Source organism: Musca autumnalis, unplaced genomic scaffold (genome assembly GCF_047663935.1).
Source record: "Musca autumnalis isolate F117 unplaced genomic scaffold, ASM4766393v1 scaffold_3, whole genome shotgun sequence".
NCBI lineage: Eukaryota > Metazoa > Arthropoda > Insecta > Diptera > Muscidae > Musca > Musca autumnalis.
In genome coordinates, this window is record NW_027411866.1 from 94019088 (window position 1) to 94037838 (window position 18751).

At 34.8% G+C, this 18751-nt stretch overlaps 2 protein-coding genes across 2 annotated transcripts; one reads left to right on the forward strand and one right to left on the reverse strand.

Moving 5' to 3' along the window:
• The first annotated feature begins 4801 nt into the window (after positions 1-4801).
• BORCS5 (BLOC-1 related complex subunit 5) lies at positions 4802-6673 on the forward strand. The gene has a single exon (XM_073972751.1). The coding sequence runs from the start codon at positions 5390-5392 to the stop codon at positions 6365-6367; it is 978 nt and encodes a 325-aa protein (XP_073828852.1). The 5' UTR covers positions 4802-5389; the 3' UTR covers positions 6368-6673.
• Positions 6674-10594: 3921 nt separating this feature from the next.
• Positions 10595-12108, reverse strand: LOC141399719 (AH receptor-interacting protein). Its single transcript, XM_073978940.1, has 4 exons — positions 11873-12108; positions 11625-11798; positions 11172-11521; positions 10595-11108 (listed from the first exon to the last, which is right to left on the reverse strand). The coding sequence occupies exons 1-4, from the start codon at positions 11957-11959 to the stop codon at positions 10766-10768; spliced, it is 954 nt and encodes a 317-aa protein (XP_073835041.1). The 5' UTR covers positions 11960-12108; the 3' UTR covers positions 10595-10765.
• Between the last annotated feature and the right edge of the window lie 6643 nt (positions 12109-18751).

Below are 18751 nucleotides of genomic sequence, written 5' to 3' on the forward strand. Positions count from 1 at the left end.
TATGAAAATCGCTGAAAACACAACCCTGTAGCCATGGCTTAAAACGTCAAATGGCATGCAACAATAATAAAGGTAGATGTATCTGCATAGTTAGCCGATTTTTGCAAAAACATATGGATTTTAGAACTTCACTGTTTATGATAAAAGCACCAAATAAAGTAAAATATAAAAATCACTAGCTATGCTGCAGAATATTTAGTCTGTTCCAGTACTGCTAGAAAAGACTTCCAAAAATAGCAAAAGTTATACCCAAACTTACGACAGTGAAAACAAAAATGTCATTCGCTTCTATTTTCTTCTACTTGACAAGTTTGGCTGATCAAACATCAAGATTGCGGGCATCTGCTTCGCATATACGTTGACATTGCAGCTAGTATTTTTACAATATTTGTAGTTTTTCCGTTCCCGTACTTTCAGAAAAATTTTCAATTATAATCAATATTTTACAAATCGTTATTTCGCAAGTATCACTATTAACCACTTTAATTTTGTCAATGCTAATAGAATTTTCGTCCTTGTTCTCAATTTTAAGATAATATCTTACAGTGAAGTTTTTGTTGGGAAAATTCACCGATGCATCTACCTTTATTATTGTATAATGTCAACAACAGCAAGAAATGTCAACCCTGCTTTTGACAGAAGAAGCCATAAAAAGAAAAAAAATTGTAATCAGCTGTTAGCTGTGGCCTACCTATGAATTATTCTACCATGGGTTAAACGTCAAATGAAATCCAATGGATTTCAGATGAGATTTCATTTGACGTTTGAGCTATGGAATTGACAGTTGAAATCGAGTGGATTTCGTAAATGTAAACTTATGTTTGGTTTACATTTACGAAATCCACTCGATTTCAACTGTCAAATCCATAGGATAAACGTCAAATGAAATCCAGATGAGATTTCATTTGACGTTTGAGCTATGGAATTGACAGTTGAAATCGAGTGGATTTCGTAAATGTAAACTTAGCATTAGCATTAGTTCCGGTAAACTAGAATAACAGGCTGTTTCTGTATGTCGAAACGAAAATGTGTGCGAATGAAACACACCCAAACTTCAGTTTTCGAAATATTATCACGTTTGCTTTTGCTTCAAAACAAAATCAGATTTGAAAACACACATACGAGTTTGGTAGTATTTCATTTCATTTTTATTTACTTACAGGCAGTTTCTGTATGTCGAAAGAAGAATGTGTGCGAATGAAACACGCCCAAACTTTAGCTTTCGATATAATTTTACCTTTGCTTTTGCTTCAAAACAAAAAACAAATTTAAAAAACACACAAGAGTTTGGACGTGTTTCATTCGCACACATTCTTCTTTCGACATACAGAAACAGGCTGTTAATAATGCAAAAGCTGAATGCAGCCAAATAATTACATAACAGTAAGTTCTACTTTAATTCAATGGATCATACAACATGACTTCAAGCAATTAATATTAAATGTAAACTTAACAATTTAAGACCAAGAATTTGGTTCCCCAATGTATAAGACAATCCAAACTGAGGAAAAAAATGTATATATGTATATTACTGTTAAATAAGCATTCAAAATATATAAATCAACTAAGAGAACTACTATACTTGTTGCCACCATTGTGGATAACATATCAGACCTGATTTAAAACAAAATCTGTATATTTTTGTTTAAATACATGTACCGTGTACGAAAATGTGCGCAATAATGGAGGAAGCTGGTTCCAAATACGTGCAACTCTAATAATATACGATCATTCGCACACATTTTCGTTTCGACATACAGAAACAGGCTGTGAATTTCATTAAAAAGATTCATGAATTTAGGCTTTTCTAAATCGAGTTCCATAGTAGAGTAAAATCATCAAATCGGTCCACACTAGCGTGAATTTCATTAAAAAATTTCATGAAATTAGGTGTTCTTAAATCGAATTCCCCACTACAGCAATTTTATGTTTTTATTCTACCATGGAGGTCGATCTAGAGACGCATAATTTCATGCAATTTTTTCAATGAAATCACCGGGACTAAGTAGCCTCGCCGGGTTGCCTTGTTTTCCTGCTTCATTTCTGACATAACATAAAATAAAAAAACAAAGAAGGCCGAGTCAATTTCGAACTATATTGCCCCTTTCTTCTTTATTCTTTTATTTTTGTTATGTCAGAAATGAAGCAGGAGAGCATGGTACAATAAGAAAGGTAGATGCATCGGCGAATTGCTACAGAAAGCAACTTTTTTTGTAATGTAAACTGTCAAAATTTTCGCCAAATGATCTCTTGTTGCCTCTTTTTATCGCTTGTGTATGTCTATAAACTGTAGACATGCTATCTCTTACCTACCGAATCATATGGTTTTTGTTTTGATTTTTCATGGCGAATTCCTAGTTTTTTGACATTTTAGATTCCATCAGCTGGGCTGAGGCATCTAGATTTTTAATTGTACCATGCAGGAGAGCAAGTCAACCAGGCGAGGCTGCTTATGTAACCAAGCCTTAAGATGGAATTCCCCTCTAAAGCAATTTCATTATTTTACTTTACTATGTCCCGGGCCACACTACAGTAATTTCATTGAAATTTTGATATGAAATTATGCGTCTCTAGATCGACGTCCATAGTAGAGTAAAATCATAAAACTGCTGTAGTGGGGAATTCGATTTAAGAACACCTAGTTTCATGAAATTTTTTAAAGAAATTCACGCTAGTGTGGACCGGGGCTATGGAACCCGATCTAGAAACGCATAATTTCATGTTGAAATTTCAGTGAAATTACTCTAGTGTGGCCCGGGACTTATCCCGACAAAAACTCTAAAGGCCTGCGTACATAAGCTGCCTTGCCTGATTGCCTTGCTTTCCTGCTTCATTTCTGACATAATAAAAATAAAAGAATAAAGAAGGCCGAGCAAATTTCGAACTGGGTTGCCCTTTTCTTCCTTATTCTTATTCAAATTGTGTATATCCACATTTAAGCTCTGTTCCTTTACGTGCAAGAATCTTCAAGTTTTACCACTTTTTACTCGAAAAGCGTTCCTTTACTTCATACACCATACAATTCATATGGGAGCAGTTTACAACTTTTGCTACTTTTGCCGGTTTTACCACTTTCAAAAGTAAAGGAACAGACCATTAATTTCACTTTTTATGTAAAAGCTAGGTGCTGAAACTTCTGTCATGTCATTACGATAATACATTATAGTCATAAGTTTTTCATATTAGGTGTGTCTTTTTACGTGATAATTTGTAATAATTATTACGAAATGTTACTAAATGCTGTCTTTTTACAAAAAAGTTCAGTAAAAGAGAGCGAAGTGAGAGAACAATTTTGACAGTTGTTTGCTGAGAAATTGCTAAAGTGTGTTCTACACGGCATGTATTTTACATATTTGTGCATACCAACTGTCACTTTTTACAAATCTGAATTTTGTACACATGGTGTGAACCATACAGAAATTTCAATGCATCAAAGTGTTATGTCCATGCATATGTATATTTTTCGAATAGAACGCGCTCTATTCTCGTCTGTACAACCAAAGGTAAACAGCTGTTTTGTTTGTACGCGATATAAATAAAGAAAACAACAGAAAACGAATGAAAAATAAAATTTTGCCGTGCAGAAGGAATTACATGTGGGCGAAAAAAGTGACAGTTGCTATGCATGAATATGTAAAAAACATACCGTGTAGAAACCCCATAAAAGTTGCTGAAAGAATTTTTCCCAGCAACATTTAGCAAGTTCGATCAGCTGTTTTTTAATCATCTGCTAATGGTCAACTGCACAATGTTTACCTTATTTTTGTGGAAAAATACTATAAATATTACGATTCAGCTATATTTATTGATTATTTTATTAATTTACTAATAATTTTTTATTTATTTTTTTCAAATTTAAAAACTTTTTCATTGCTTTGGAGTTAGTTTTTCTTTCATGCATTGGCGCCAATGTTTTTGTTTTGGTTATCAACTGTTATCTTGCTAAAGTTTACTAAATGCTGTCTTTTTACTTTTTTTCTCTATTTTCGTATCAAAGAGTAAAATCTTTCTTACTCTCTGAAAAGAAGTTACTGAATAATTATTACTGAAAAAGTAAAAAGACACAACTATTATGTATTTAATTCATTTATGTTCATTGTCATAAAAAAAAAACTTAAACTTCCTTATTCTTTTATCAAAAGCAAGCAAGGTAAGCAGGCAAGGCAGCTTATGTACTCACCCCTTTAGGGTCATTATTACATGCTTTCTTTTACTATAGGATGGATATTATATCGCAAAATAAACCAATTTATCGCCATTAAAAACAAAATTTTAAAATTAAAAGTTAATGCCAAGAAGGTCCTCCTTGAAATATGTTCATCCCCTTTAACTTAAAGTTAACCGGAACGCTATAAATCTGTTCGGAGAATCCAAACTATAACAAAAGAAGACTTACTAGGCGTTTACACTAGACAGTTTGTCTTCAAATACAACTCTGATTTACTAACACATACATACATTTGTCGTTTGGCTACCAGCTGTCCATCATTCTTTCACAGACAGCCGGGTTAACAAATTCTTGACATTTTTGTGAAAAAGAAGTGAGATAATAATTGAAATGTGTTGAAAACAAAAGAACATGAACAAAAACAAAATATGTGAAAGAAAAACAAAAAGAAATCGACGATTTTCATTCATAATTTTACGACTGTTTTTGCAGTTGTCGGGACGCCTACGTCACGAAAGCAAGTTTTGGGTTTTTTACAATCAATACATGAACTCAACTGGCCTGTCATGTGTAAACGCAGGGTTATAATAATGGGGGTTAGACAAACGGCGTTTTAAGGCCGAAAAAAGAATCAACGTTTGAGCAAAGGGAACAAGTCGGGTTTAAGCGCGACTTTCCGTTTTTTATTCTTTTAAGGTTCATATCTCGGCAAGTATGGACTTCCTCCAGATAAAAAATGCATAGTTTTGTGTTCAATCCAACAACAACAAATAACCCCTATCTGCAGTAAATAGTTCAAAGAAATCGCAGGGTGGTATTCGAAAAATAGCCGGCCTTCGGGCCGGGGATTTAATATTTTTCCCCCCGACTTCGCAAACTAAATTTTCTTATAAATTATAAGATTGTTCCAACAATTGGCCTCCTGACGGGGTATTTAGGACTTGCACGGCTAAAATGATTTTGCTGTTATCCTCTCGTTCACCCTTTAGTCCTTAAAAACGCTATACGACGGAGTTTCTCCGCTTGCGCCACACCAGTCATGTTGACTTGGCAGCTCTATCAAATGTTTTTGTTATTACTCTATCTACTCGTATTCTTATTGGCCCTTATCTCATTTTTTCCTCATTCGTAAATAAATTTTTATTGCGATTTTTTCACACGAAGGAGAAAAAATTTCGGAAAGGTCATTGTCGTAATAGGAAACAAGAGTAAAGTGAAAAAATGGGCGCTGAACATTCCCAACAACGAGCTGAAGGAGATGGTCGTGAATTATTCGATGCTGACACTAGGATACCAACAAGTCAAATTACTAATAGTCGTCCTCCCATTGTTCAAGGAACTGCTGGTGGGGCCATAAAGAAACGTTCTATGTTAAGACAGGGGAGTGCAAGTTCATCCACAACTAGTAAACTAAAGCAATCCAATGATCCAATACCATCACCAACAACATCGGAAATGAGTAGGCCATCATCACCGCCATTGAGTGTTTGTTCCGATTTGCCTTATGTTTCCTACACAACAGACCGACCAATAGGTGACTCACCAAAGATACGGGGAAAGTCTGGCAGTAGTCCGGCAACTAATCGTAATTCATTAGTATTAAGGCGACCCAATACCGGAGCTAAACCCAAAAGACCACAATCTACAGTGGGCACTCATAGTATAGTCATTGTCAAACCAGGCGTTAAAGATCCCCACGAAGAGATTGAAACCGAATTGCAACAACTGCAAAATATTCCACAATTTTTACCAGTTCTGAGGGACACAATTAATTCTTCAACATTTACCAAAGATGCTGAGCTATTGGAAAGACTTGATATACAACCACATTTATTGAATATATGTTGTCGAATGCAAACTCATTTAAATATGTGTGCAAATATGGTGGCCCAAGATCAATCACATCTGGTGGAGCGCACCAAGGTGGTAAGCAATTCCATTACCACACTCTTTGCTTCGTTTGTTGATATGCAAAAAACCTATGCTGCATATGCTGAGCAATTTGCTAAGGTACGATTGATTTCGGAACAACTGAGTCGTTGCAATTCTATACTGAACGCCAATCTGGAAAGTCTTGAGACAATTAACAATTTCCTTGATGTTGAGGATCGACTGGAGCCATTTGTATGGCGTACCGACGATAATAAGCATAGGGGTGAAGCTGAGGGTGCTGCAACCATGCGCCTGAAAAGGGTATAGTTAAGATATAAGTAAATGATAGGAAATGAAGCCCCCTAATTCATTTAATCCCGATGAATGACGATAAATGACGTCGTGTTGTCATAGCATGAATATGTAATTTTAGCAATTTTTTGTGTTTTTATTTATTTATCATGCGAATGTAAATTATTATTATTATCTTAGTTTAAAGTATATAAAATACACACTCATATACATATATTTAACTGTTATGTAAAGCATAAAATCCATAATGATCTCCTTAAAAAAATAACTACAAATATAACTTTGAATCAATAAATAATATTACAAACTAATATTAAAAAACTTGGCAAATAATAGTTCCTTAAGTTCTTAAGTTCCAATACGTTAGTATATGGTAAAATATGTACCATTGTACATGACGTTGGTATTAAGTTTCAAGAATACTTCAGTTTTATTTTAAATGTTTAAGTTTCAAGAATGCACAATGGTCCCAAATCCAAATTTTCTGGCCAAAACTATTTCAACGTCCATTTTGTATTGAAATTAATTATTATTTTTAATAAATGTGTACAAACAGCAATTCTTACGTTTTATCGACCAAAATGACCAAAAACTACCAAAATTTTTTGAACATGGTGGTCCCGTTGTGTGGGGTCTAAACCAAAACATTGACCTATGTTAACAATTTTTGGTACGAAGGATTCATATCTTCCAAGAGGTCGAAATACCCAATTTCAGGCGAATCGGTCATAAAGTGTCGCTAAAATTCACAAAATATCTAAAATCGGACGGTACTTTTATGTGGGGGCTATGACAAAAAATGGACCTATTTTCAAAAAACTTACACGTACTTCTTTTCTACACTCTGAAACCCCTAAATATGAATTTTGAGAAAAATCGGCTGATAGATGTAGGTATTACCGTTCTATTTCAATTGGATACTACGTACAGTCACAACAGGTATTTACAAAAAATTCTCCCATCTTAAAATAGAAAAATCCACTTTATTTTAACTGTGGCAAATTTGAGCAAGAATTTATTTCTCAATTTATTAGTACAGACCCCCAGCTATCTTCCAAAATCAATTTGGAGGTGGACAAACTTGGACATTTTTTTAAAAGTTTAAATATATTTTAAACATATTTGTAAAAAATAATTTTTAATATATATATAAAAATTGATTTTATTACGCTAATTTTACAAATTTTATGGCCCTATTTGTAAATATTATGAAAGTACTCATTAACAGCTTCCCGATTCATAATAACTTTGGTCTCACATCTGTATATTTATGCTTCGACGCAATACAACAAAAATTGTATATTTTACAGCACAAAGTCCGTTTTATTTTTACATAAAAAAGTGTCAACTTTGGTACTGCGCCAATCAACGAATACTAACGTTATTTACAAAAACTAATTATTTTCAGATGACTTGAGGTGTTTTTTATTATTCTGTGCAAAAAAAGTTAAAATTGCGAAACTTCAAAAATAGAGTTTTGGCCAAAAATTTCCTGATTGAAACCTATGTGGAATGTTTAAGTTTCAAGAATACTTCAGTTTTATTTTAAATTCAAATTCGTTCCCAGCAATTTGGAGTCGAATTAGCCAAGTTCGTCCGTCGGTCGGGCTGGAGCGCACAATAACTCTCTAACGAATTAACTGATTCAGTCCAAAATGTGGTCAACTCCGTCGGGTACCTCCCCACTAAAGTAGGGGAATAACCACACTTTGCACATCGTAATATGTCTTCCAAGCATAGATCAGGGGCCTAATTACGTGATTCGACATCGAGTTGTTTCGACCCGAGTACTCAAAGTTGGGATGACAACATTCGTTATCGAGTAAAATTATCGAGAAATTGAGCATAAATTTGCGAGTAATTTCTCGTAGCCAAATGGCCTATCGTAAACAAACAAAATGAAAGATTTCTTATTGTATTTGTGTTTAAAATGTAAAAAAATTGTTGTTTATTGACGGTTTATAGAGGAAGAATGATATTAGTAAATATTTGTGAGCATTTTTTACACAAAATAAGAGAAATTGGGAAAAGTCCTTTTCAGTCGTTTTAAGAAATTGTGATAAAATTATAATTAAAATAAATACATATGCATGCTATCATTAACCAAAAATTAGTGTTTGCAGTCGTTAAAATATAAGTTGAAAAAGTAAGCATTTCTGCAAAACAAAAAATTATTTAATATTAATAGGCTTTATTTTATAGGTGAACAACTTTTAATAAAGGGCATTTTAAATAGTTCATCCCCCGTTGTTTACCAAAGGAAATACTCTCTCAGAGAGGCTAATGCAAAACACCCACCAAATTCTCTCATTTATTTTGAGAGAGAATTATTAAGGTAGATGTATTAGCAATCTGTAACAAGAATGACAAAATAATTTTGCAAACATTAATAATTTTCATATTTTCTTAGCACAACTTCATTCCGAAATTATTATTCAATGTAGTGTTCAAAAAATTCCACAAATATTTACATTTTTTCATTCATAATTTTGTTTTTTAGTTTTTGATTTGAAATAAACACATTTTTTGACGTCTACCTTCATAATTTTCCCCAAAGAACACATAGTTCGATTACCGGTTACTCTCGAAACATTCGATCAGTGATTTCGATCGAGTCTTATCATGCCGTTTTTTTCTCGTGTCGAAAACTTATTCACGAGTAAATTCTCGATCGAATCGAATCACATAATTAGGCCCCAGGTTCGACGGTACAAGCTGTTTCGAGGCACGTCCATACTTTCTGAAAGCTGTCAAAACCCCTACGGTCACGGTAGTGGCGATAACTTGATAGCGATAACTCTCGATCAGGATACTGCGTTGTTCCAAACTTTGCATATCGTAATATTTCAACTAATCTTAGATAAAGTTCGAAGATGCTGCTTACGGAGTCCACTCCTTCTGGTACCTATCCCACGAAAGTTCACAAATATTCGCTAAAATTCTACACGCGAAATCTCTTAAACGGAAGAGAAGTTGAACCAAGTAATATATTGTCCAAACTTTGTTTAAGTTCAAAAATGGGTCATATCGGTCCATCTCTTAGGATACCTCTCTCGCAATCCACTTTTGAGCTTTGATCCAAATTGATATTTTTGTCGGCAAGTTCATATGACCAAAAAGGCTCACAAAATGTTGACATAATTTTTGGAGAAAAGGATTTTGTTTGTGTATATATAAAAGTTGCACTTCACACGGACCCTTCACCATAATATGGAGGGTATAATTAAATTTGTCATTCCGTCGTTTGTAACACATCGAAATATTCGTCGAAGATCCTATAAAGTATATATGTATGTATATTCTTTATCAGCATAAAATTCTAAGCCGAAGCAGCCATGTCCGTCCGTGTGCCTGTTGAAACCAAGATACAGGTCCCAATTTTTAAGAGAGCTTTATAATTTTGTATAGAAGTTTATATTGCTCCTAGGATGTTTGGTTTAAAAATGGGTTATATCGGTCCACGTTTTGATATAGCCCACATAGAACGATACCTCCCGATTTTCGGTATTTTGAAGGTTTTAGCCACATTATAACACCGAAATGCCTGAAATTTTGTATTTTGGCAGGGTGTATAAAACTATCCACTTGAAATGGGTATTGAAAGTTGGTATAGCCCCCATGAAACTGTACCTCCACCATAGGTATTTTTAAGTTTGTATCCTCAATATTCCACCGAAATTGCTGAAATTTCATATAGCCTCCATAGAACGGTACCTCCCGATTTCCTTTATTTTCAAGGTTTTAGGCTCAACATCCCACCGAAATAGCTGAAATTTAGTGTTCGTTGGGGGTATAAAACTCTCCACCTGAAATTTATCGGTATAGGCCCATGTATTCATATAGCCCTCATTGAACGGCACATCCAGATTTTCGGTATTTTCAAGGTTTTACCCCCAATATCCCACCAAAATGGCTGAAATTTGGTATTTAGTCTTCATTGCGGGTATAAAACTTTCCACCTGAAGTTGGGTTGATATGCATATTCGACCCCTAAATACCAAATCTCAGCCATTTCGGTAGGATATTGAGGCCACAACCTCATGATATCGAAAATCTATATGAAAACTTGAACCGATATAGAAAACATCAATAGAAAAATTTTTCAGTATAAAATGATTATCATCAATTAAAATATTTTCTTCTAAAACGAATTAGATGAAGAGCTGGGTAGTTTCTAATTGTTCATATTAACTTTAATACAGTTCGTGTTGTGAGTGCAAATCGTATCCCGTATAAATTCTATTTTATGGTTATTGAACAAAAATTTATATTTTTCATAAAAAGCACATATTCGCATACCAACAATTAATAATACATAAAAACATTTATTATACAATAATACAATCTACAAAAAATAGATTTTCTTCAAATAATTTAAATTATACTACATTTTGTAAAAAAGTTAAAATTACACTAAAATAATGCCTGCAAACGTTTCTTATCTTCAAGATCACGTTCATGTTGAGTTTTGTCGATTGCCTTTAGTTCTTTATTCACAGCAGCCTGTAATGATGGATCCAATTCTGCTGCTCTTTGAAAATCATTTCGAGCCTCTGCGGGATTCCAAGCACCAAAATGTGCTTTGGCTCTGCGAAATAAGGCCTTAACATTATCAGGATCTAGCTGTAGAACTTCGCTGCAATGTTCTATAACGGCATAATAATCTTTAGCTAACAGCTTACACTGGGCGTAATTTAGCAAAAGAGGAACTTTATGTTTGGCCAATTCTAACCATTCAACGTCATGGGGCTTTTCTCTAAAAGTAATGAAATGAATTTAATTAATCTAAATTGAACATTCTTCTTTTGTGGTACTTTACTTTATCATCAGCTGTTCTATTAGTCCCACTGCTTGACGATAACATTCCTCAGCCTTGGCATATTCTTTTTGTTTATATAGTTCATTGCCTTCATCGCGTAATTTCATTGATGTAGATAGTCTTTCGTCATCTGATAATTGCCATGTATCTTTCTTATAGTCCTCAGGCATTTCGATGGAAAGCAAATCAATGGTAAATATCAAATCTGTGGGATTTGATAGCAAATCATCCAAATCTTTATAGCCTAAGCCATCGTTTTGTAGAGACATTCCACAGCAATGGCGACGTTCTTCCACCTTTTTGCCAACATCACGCAAGGTCTTTGATATAAAGGGATATTGAGCTACTAACTGGAAATGTGGAAAAAAAAAGAATGTTAAAAACTCGTAATGTACTGTTTTTAAAAACATTTTTATGTTTGTGTTCACATCCTTTTATTGACCTTTGTCTGACCTTTTTATTCACTGTAAACTGGGCTACTTCATGTAATGCCATTTTCTGTACAATCACTTCCCAAACTTCCAATTTGAATTTTTTGCCCAATACCAACTCCATTGGATTGGCCATTTTTCGACTATCATCGAGTATGGTGCCATCTGGTTTCTTTGTTTGAAAATGAAATTTCACCTGCACGGAAATAAATGAATGTCGTTTCTAGAATGGGCAAACAAATCATCCAAAAATTACTGGCTTCTACTTACCCTTGTGCCTGGTTTTAGGGGTATAAATTGCTTGCCTGGTGATATAGTTTTCTTTTCTATCAGGGCATTATCGATGTTGGTATCCATTGTGGTTAGTGTGGTGATATCAACCTGAAGATACGTGTATATAGAAATAGATCCCGCGGTTGGCTTTATAACTACAAATGTCAGCTGTTTGTTTACGAAAAATATAAAAATTGTTGATATGCTTTGGGTAGGGGGAGATTGTAAACAAAAGCGAAGTTGGATGCATTTAACGGATAGGGTTGCCAAGACCATCGAATTTATTTTCAAAAAATAGTTTTGTTCCAATATCAAAGACATAGAACTGTAAAGATTGGACATAGTGCATAATGCAGTTCAATTTTGCTATTAAACCATAGAGGGTGTTTGTGTATAACATACAACTAACAGAACACGACGGCAACAAAAACAAGTATAACATAATTTTATGTCACCATATTGGAACATAACATTAGCACTGTTCCTTTACTTATTTAATTTTAAGTAGTCTTTAGTAAAGAGAATTCCATCCATCGAGTCCCTAACTAATCGATTTCGGCACTTGTTTTTATTTAAGTTTACTTGGCTAGAAACTCTTTTCACATTTGCTGAAGAATGTGGCAAGACTAAAACATGTTTAATAAATTTGGACAAAATAGGAAATAATGATTCAGAATTTACATATATTAGCTCTGTTCCTTCACGTGAAAGAATCTTCAAGTTTTACCACTTTTTACTCGAAAAGCGTTCCTTTACTTCAGACACCATACAATTCATATGAGTGCAGTTTACAACTTATACTACTTTTGCCGGTTTTACTACTTTCAAAAGTAAAGGAACAGACCAATTATGTTAGACCTCCAGCACCATCTGCCGATGTATAGTAGCAATGTAAATGTCCCATCTTGTTATTGGTCTGTTCCAGAACTGCAAGAATCTACTAATTTCTACTATTTTTTTCCGATAACATAAAGGAAAAAATGTTATCGTAGTAAAAAATAGTAGCAACTTGCAGGTTCTGGAACACAGCAAATATTTTATGTCTTTGCCAATATCATGAAGAATACGATTAGGATGGTATTACAAAAGGAAATTTTTGCTTCGTTCCAGAACCTGCAAGAGTCTATATATAAATTGAGACTTTTATTATACACTCTTTAGACTAACGAGGGTATATACACTTTCATGCGGGCAGAATGTGCCTGTTTGGACGAAATCCGTTTCAGACAGTTTGAAGTCGATTTAGCGATGCCTGCCCCATGGATCAATTTTAGAAGGTTGGACAGGTTCATGAAATTATAAAAACAACTCTATATCATGGATAGGCGATGTGCGCTTACTAAGAGCAAGTGAGCGAAAACTTCAATGTAAAATGCATTGAAATGTATGCTCACTTGCTCTCAGTAAGCGCACTTTGCCTATCCATGCTCTATATGTATGTATGTCCATGTTATGTGCTCTGTTCCAGAACCTGCAAGAAGCTACTATTTTTTACTACGATCATGGTATAAGTAAACCATGACTACGATAACATTTTTTACTTTATGTTATCGGAAAAATAGTAAAAATTAGTAGATTCTTGCAGTACTGGAACAGACAAATGGTCATGGTAGAACAATATAAGGTAACAGCAATACCCAGCTGACTGAACTGGGATGTAATGTTATGCTTGGTTTACATTTACGAAATCCACTCGATTTCTACTGTCAATTCTTTGGGTAAACGTCAAATGAAAACTCATTTGAAATCCATTGGATTTCATTTGACATTTATGCCAAGTTTACACTTGCGCTCCAAAATCCACTGGATTTCACGAAATCCAGAAATACACCCCGGTGTTTATACTTATTTTTTTGTTGATTTCAAACATATCACAATGATCAAGGTAGATTCATATGCGCAGCTGATCAAACATGAATTTTCAAAACAAGTTGTTGTAAATGGAATTAATCATCAAAAATATATGACAATATAGAACTTTACAACTTTATTTGGAAAATTATCGTAAAATTATCTATATATCGTATTAATTGTGTATAGTACAACAAATGAAAAATAAAAAAAAGATTTTATCGTTGATGTTGAGATTGAAGATTGTACTTTGATAAAATAAACTGTAATAATATACATTGTAGTTTGCTTTGATATAATGTTTGTCATACATAAGTTTTATATGTATATATCGAAAATAAAATTTTCATTCGTTTGCTTGTTTTCAATATTAAAACACGTCTTTTAACAGGTTATGGGCCTGAACGCGTAAAAGATTTTAATTTGTTAAACTTTTTTGAGATTACGACATCGATCTGTAATGGCAACGAACAATAACCTTATTGAGAAGCTACGCGGAAATGAAAACTTCGAGGATTGGAAGTTTGCCGTAATGGCTTATTTTCAAATGAAGGAATTATGGGCGTCCGTGGAAGGCACGGAAACCAAGCCGGAGAAGAAGACCCAAGCTAGAGCAGAATTAATAATGTTAGTGGATAAATGTGTGTATCCTCATATTCGAGAGTGCAGCAGTGCCAAAGAAATATGGGATACATTGAACGAAGTCTTTGCTGATTCTGGTCTAATAAGAAGAGTCGGCCTTATCCAGAGGTTCTGTTCAGCGAAACTTAATAGCTTTGCGTCCGTGGAAGCGTATGTAAACGATATATTGACGAGTGCGCATAAGCTAAGGAGTGCTGGATTGAAGTTGGATGAAGAATGGGTCGGATCCATGATGCTGGCTGGTCTTCCAGAGGAGTACAAACCAATGATCATGGGCATACAAAGTTCAGGAATGAAAATCACTGGTGATTCTATCAAGCTCAAACTTTTGCAGGATGTACGAACCCGTGATGACGAAAATCTAGCTCTTCCTAGCCGCCAGAAACAAAAATCGAAAGGTCCAAAATGTTTTAATTGCCAGAAATTTGGACATATTGCTGCTAAGTGTCCAAATAAGTCGAATACAAAGAAGAAGGCAAATGCTATGATTGGTTCTTTCTCTGTAAGTAGCACCGCAAAGGAAAATTGGTATTTTGACTCTGGAGCTTCGGCTCATATGTCCTCCAATGAGATGTTCTTCAATGGGAAGCTGGAACCCAAGACTGCCGAAGTGACAATTGCGAACAATTCAAAAATCAATGTTAAAGGCATGGGTAAGGTGGAATTGACAACTCGTGTGGATAAGCAATCCGGAAGCGTTGTGCTCAATGATGTACTGCTTGTACCTGAATTGTGCCTTAATCTTTTGTCAGTATCAAAAATAGTGCAAAATGGCCACGAAGTTCATTTTAATAATAATGGCTGCAAAGTTATCAACAAAGATAAGGAAGTAATTGCAGCTGGATATCATGTGAATGGCATGTTTCAATTGAAGACTTCAAATCATGGTGCTTACATGGGCAAAACTCCACAAGATGGTAAAATGTGGCACAAGCGAGTAGGACATGTGAGTAGTGAAATTTTAAAGAAAATGGTTGAAGGAGCTGTAGCTGGAATCACTTGTGAGCCATGCAACATTGAGTGTGTTACGTGCTACAAAGGAAAATTTACAAGGCATCCATTTCACGAATCAGCAAATCGTACCACTGATGTCCTTCAGTTGATACACAGTGATGTTTGCGGTCCAATGGAATGCTGTTCATTTGCAGGCTCAAGATACATGCTGATCTTTGTTGATGATTTTTCCTCAAAAGTTTTCGTATATTTTTTAAAGGCGAAAAGTGAAGTGGCTGATAAGTTTTTGGAATTCAAGAACAAAGTCGAAAACGAGACTGGCAAAACAATAAAAATTCTCAGGACCGACAATGGATCTGAGTTCTGCAATTCCAGAATGAAATCTATCACCGTGCAAAGTGGTATTCAGCATCAAACTACCGTGCCTTACACACCGCAACAGAACGGTAAGTCAGAAAGAATGAATCGTTCTATTATCGACAAAGCAAGATGCCTCCTAATTGATTCCAATCTGCCTAAAGATTTTTGGGCAGAGGCTGTTAATACTGCGGTATACTTATTGAATCGCACTCCTTGCAAAAGCCAAAATTTCAAGAGTCCTGATGAAGCCTGGTATGGTGTAAAGCCTAATGTGAAAAATTTAAAAGTTTTTGGATGCAAAGCTGTCATTCAGATTCCAAAGGAGAAACGCAAGAAGTTGGACCCAAAAGGCAAAGAGGTTATTTTTGTTGGTTATTCAAAACATCCGACTTCTTACAGATTCTACGATTCCAAAACCAACAATGTAATCTTAAGTAGAGATGCGAAATTTTTCGAGACAGATTTCATGTACGAATCGGAACCTAAACAAAATGGAGTTTCATTTTATAAAATTGATCTCGGATGTGATTCAGTGGGGGAAGAAAGTTCCATCATTCAGGAAGTACACAACATTGAAAATATTACTGGTCCGGAAGAAAATTCCGAAGAAGAGTTTGAAGAATGTACTGATTTGACAAACGAAATGAATGATGAAGTTGGAATCACATCTCCGCAATTAAGAAGGTCTTCCAGAGCTATGAAACCCAACCCAAAATATGCACAAGTGAGTCATATTGAATGCCCTGAAGAGCCGACAAGTATGAAACAAGCTCTAAAAAGTGAACACTGGAAAAGAGCTATCGCTGATGAACTAAATGCTTTAGCTGAAAATGGTACTTGGGAAATAGCAAATTTGCCTCCAGGAAAGAATGCAATTGATAGCAAATGGACATTCAAAATAAAAAGAAATTCCAACGGTGAAATTGAACGCTACAAGGCGAGACTCGTAGCAAAAGGATACTCACAGAAAGAAGGAATCGACTACAGTGAAACCTTTTCTCCTGTTGTGCGCTATTCATCAGTTCGACTCCTCATGAGCTTGGCAGTGCGTTACGATTTGGACATAGATCAAATGGACGTGGTGACTGCATTTCTACAAAGTGATCTCAAGGAAGAAATATACTTGAAGATTCCAGAAGGGTGCAAAGAGGACAAACGCAAAGTTTACCGCCTAAAGAAATCGATATACGGCTTGAAACAGGCAAGTAGGGTTTGGAACAGAAAATTGGACGAAGAACTTAAGAAAATTGGTCTTACACAATCCAAAACCGAGCCCTGTATTTATTTCAAAACACAAAATGGAGAGAAAACTTACGTTGCAATTTATGTAGATGACATATTAATTTTCTCAAATAATCAAAAGCGAAAAGTACATATAAAGGAAAGTCTCTCAAAATGCTTCAAGATGAAGGACATTGGTCCGGCGCATTACATATTGGGGATGAAACTTACAAGAAATAGAGAAAATGGAAAGCTATGGTTGGATCAAAAACTATATATAGATGATATGCTGAAAAAGTTTAACATGGATCAATGCAACCCAATTTCAACTCCAATGGACATTAATCAGAAAGTTACCAAAGATATGTGTCCTACAAGCGAAGAAGAAAGGAATAAGTGAAATGGCAAACGTACCATATCAAGAAGCTATTGGAAGCATTATATATGCAGCCCAGGTAACAAGACCAGATATTTCATATGCAGTGGCGGTGCTTTCGAGATTTAATAAAAATCCGGGGAAAGCTCACTGGCAAGCCGTCAAGAGCATTTTTCGGTACTTGAAAGGCACAAACCACTACGCATTGGAATTCAGCAAAGATGATTCAAGCCAAATAGATGGATTTACTGACGCAGATTGGGCTGGTGACGTGGACGACAGAAAGTCGACCACCGGTTATGTTTTCAAATTCCAAAACGGGCCAATATCCTGGAACTCAAAGAAGCAACAAACCACAGCACTTTCTACCACCGAAGCTGAGTACATGGCACTATCGACTTCAGCACAAGAAGCCATGTGGTTGAAATCACTTCTCACAGAGCTTAATGAATTTCAATCTATCGAAATCAAATGTGACAACAAGAGTGCAATTTGTCTTTCTCGAAATAGCAAGTTTCATGCTCGGTCTAAACACATCGACATTCGCCACCACTTTATTAGAGAATTAATTGAAGAAGATCAAATAAAGATATCCTATATAAAAACAGGAGATATGGTAGCAGACGTGATGACCAAAGCATTGCCATCCTCTAAGCATATCCACTGCTGCAATTTACTTGGAATCAAAGACCAATCTAGTGGGGGTGTTGAGATTGAAGATTGTACTTTGATAAAATAAACTGTAATAATATACATTGTAGTTTGCTTTGATATAATGTTTGTCATACATAAGTTTTATATGTATATATCGAAAATAAAATTTTCATTCGTTTGCTTGTTTTCAATATTAAAACACGTCTTTTAACAGTTGAGACACCACAATAATAAATTTTGATAGATAAAGTTTGATAGATAAAATTAGTTCTTGCAGTAGTTTTCCCCTTTTAGTGGTAAAAATGCGTTCCCGTACTCCGAAATTTAGCAAGACTTGCACTTCTCTTTAAACAAAAAATAGCGCCGAATAACACCCTCTTCTCCTGTTTTCTGCAATACAATTTTGGCCTAGTAGAAACTCGCAGCAAGCATGTTCATTGGCATCTAATATGATAGCTGATACGTTGATTTTGACATTTATGCTGCAGTTTTTGCAATTTCTGTAATTTTTCCGTTCCCGTATTTATTAAGAAATTTGTATTGGGAATCAATTTTTGAAAATTTGCTCTTTTTTCTAACATTACAATTAAAAAAGTGCGGGAACGCAATGAAAAATAGCATTGTAACAAAGTAATTTAATACTTTTTCATATTGTTTACAAATTTTGATACTAAAAATTTTTGTTGCAGCAATTGACAATCTACCTTGTTTATTGTGATACGTGAAAAGTGTTGCAACTTTTGGTACTTTTTTGGGCAAAAACAAGGTTGTATATCATGTGTACTGTGATTTCGATGTTGATTTCGCTAAAATCACGA

What these genes read in the sequence shown, in the direction of transcription:
- BORCS5 (XM_073972751.1), top strand. Translation starts at nt 5,390, where the DNA reads ATGGGCGCTGAACATTCCCAACAACGAGCTGAAGGAGATGGTCGTGAA.
- LOC141399719 (XM_073978940.1), bottom strand. Translation starts at nt 11,959, where the DNA reads ATGGATACCAACATCGATAATGCCCTGATAGAAAAGAAAACTATATCA. An exon ending in AGTTTACAGTGAATAAAAAG is followed by an intron (nt 11,522 to 11,624) that starts GTCAGACAAAGG and finishes CCACATTTCCAG; the next exon opens with TTAGTAGCTCAATATCCCTT. An exon ending in ATAGAACAGCTGATGATAAA is followed by an intron (nt 11,109 to 11,171) that starts GTAAAGTACCAC and finishes CATTACTTTTAG; the next exon opens with AGAAAAGCCCCATGACGTTG.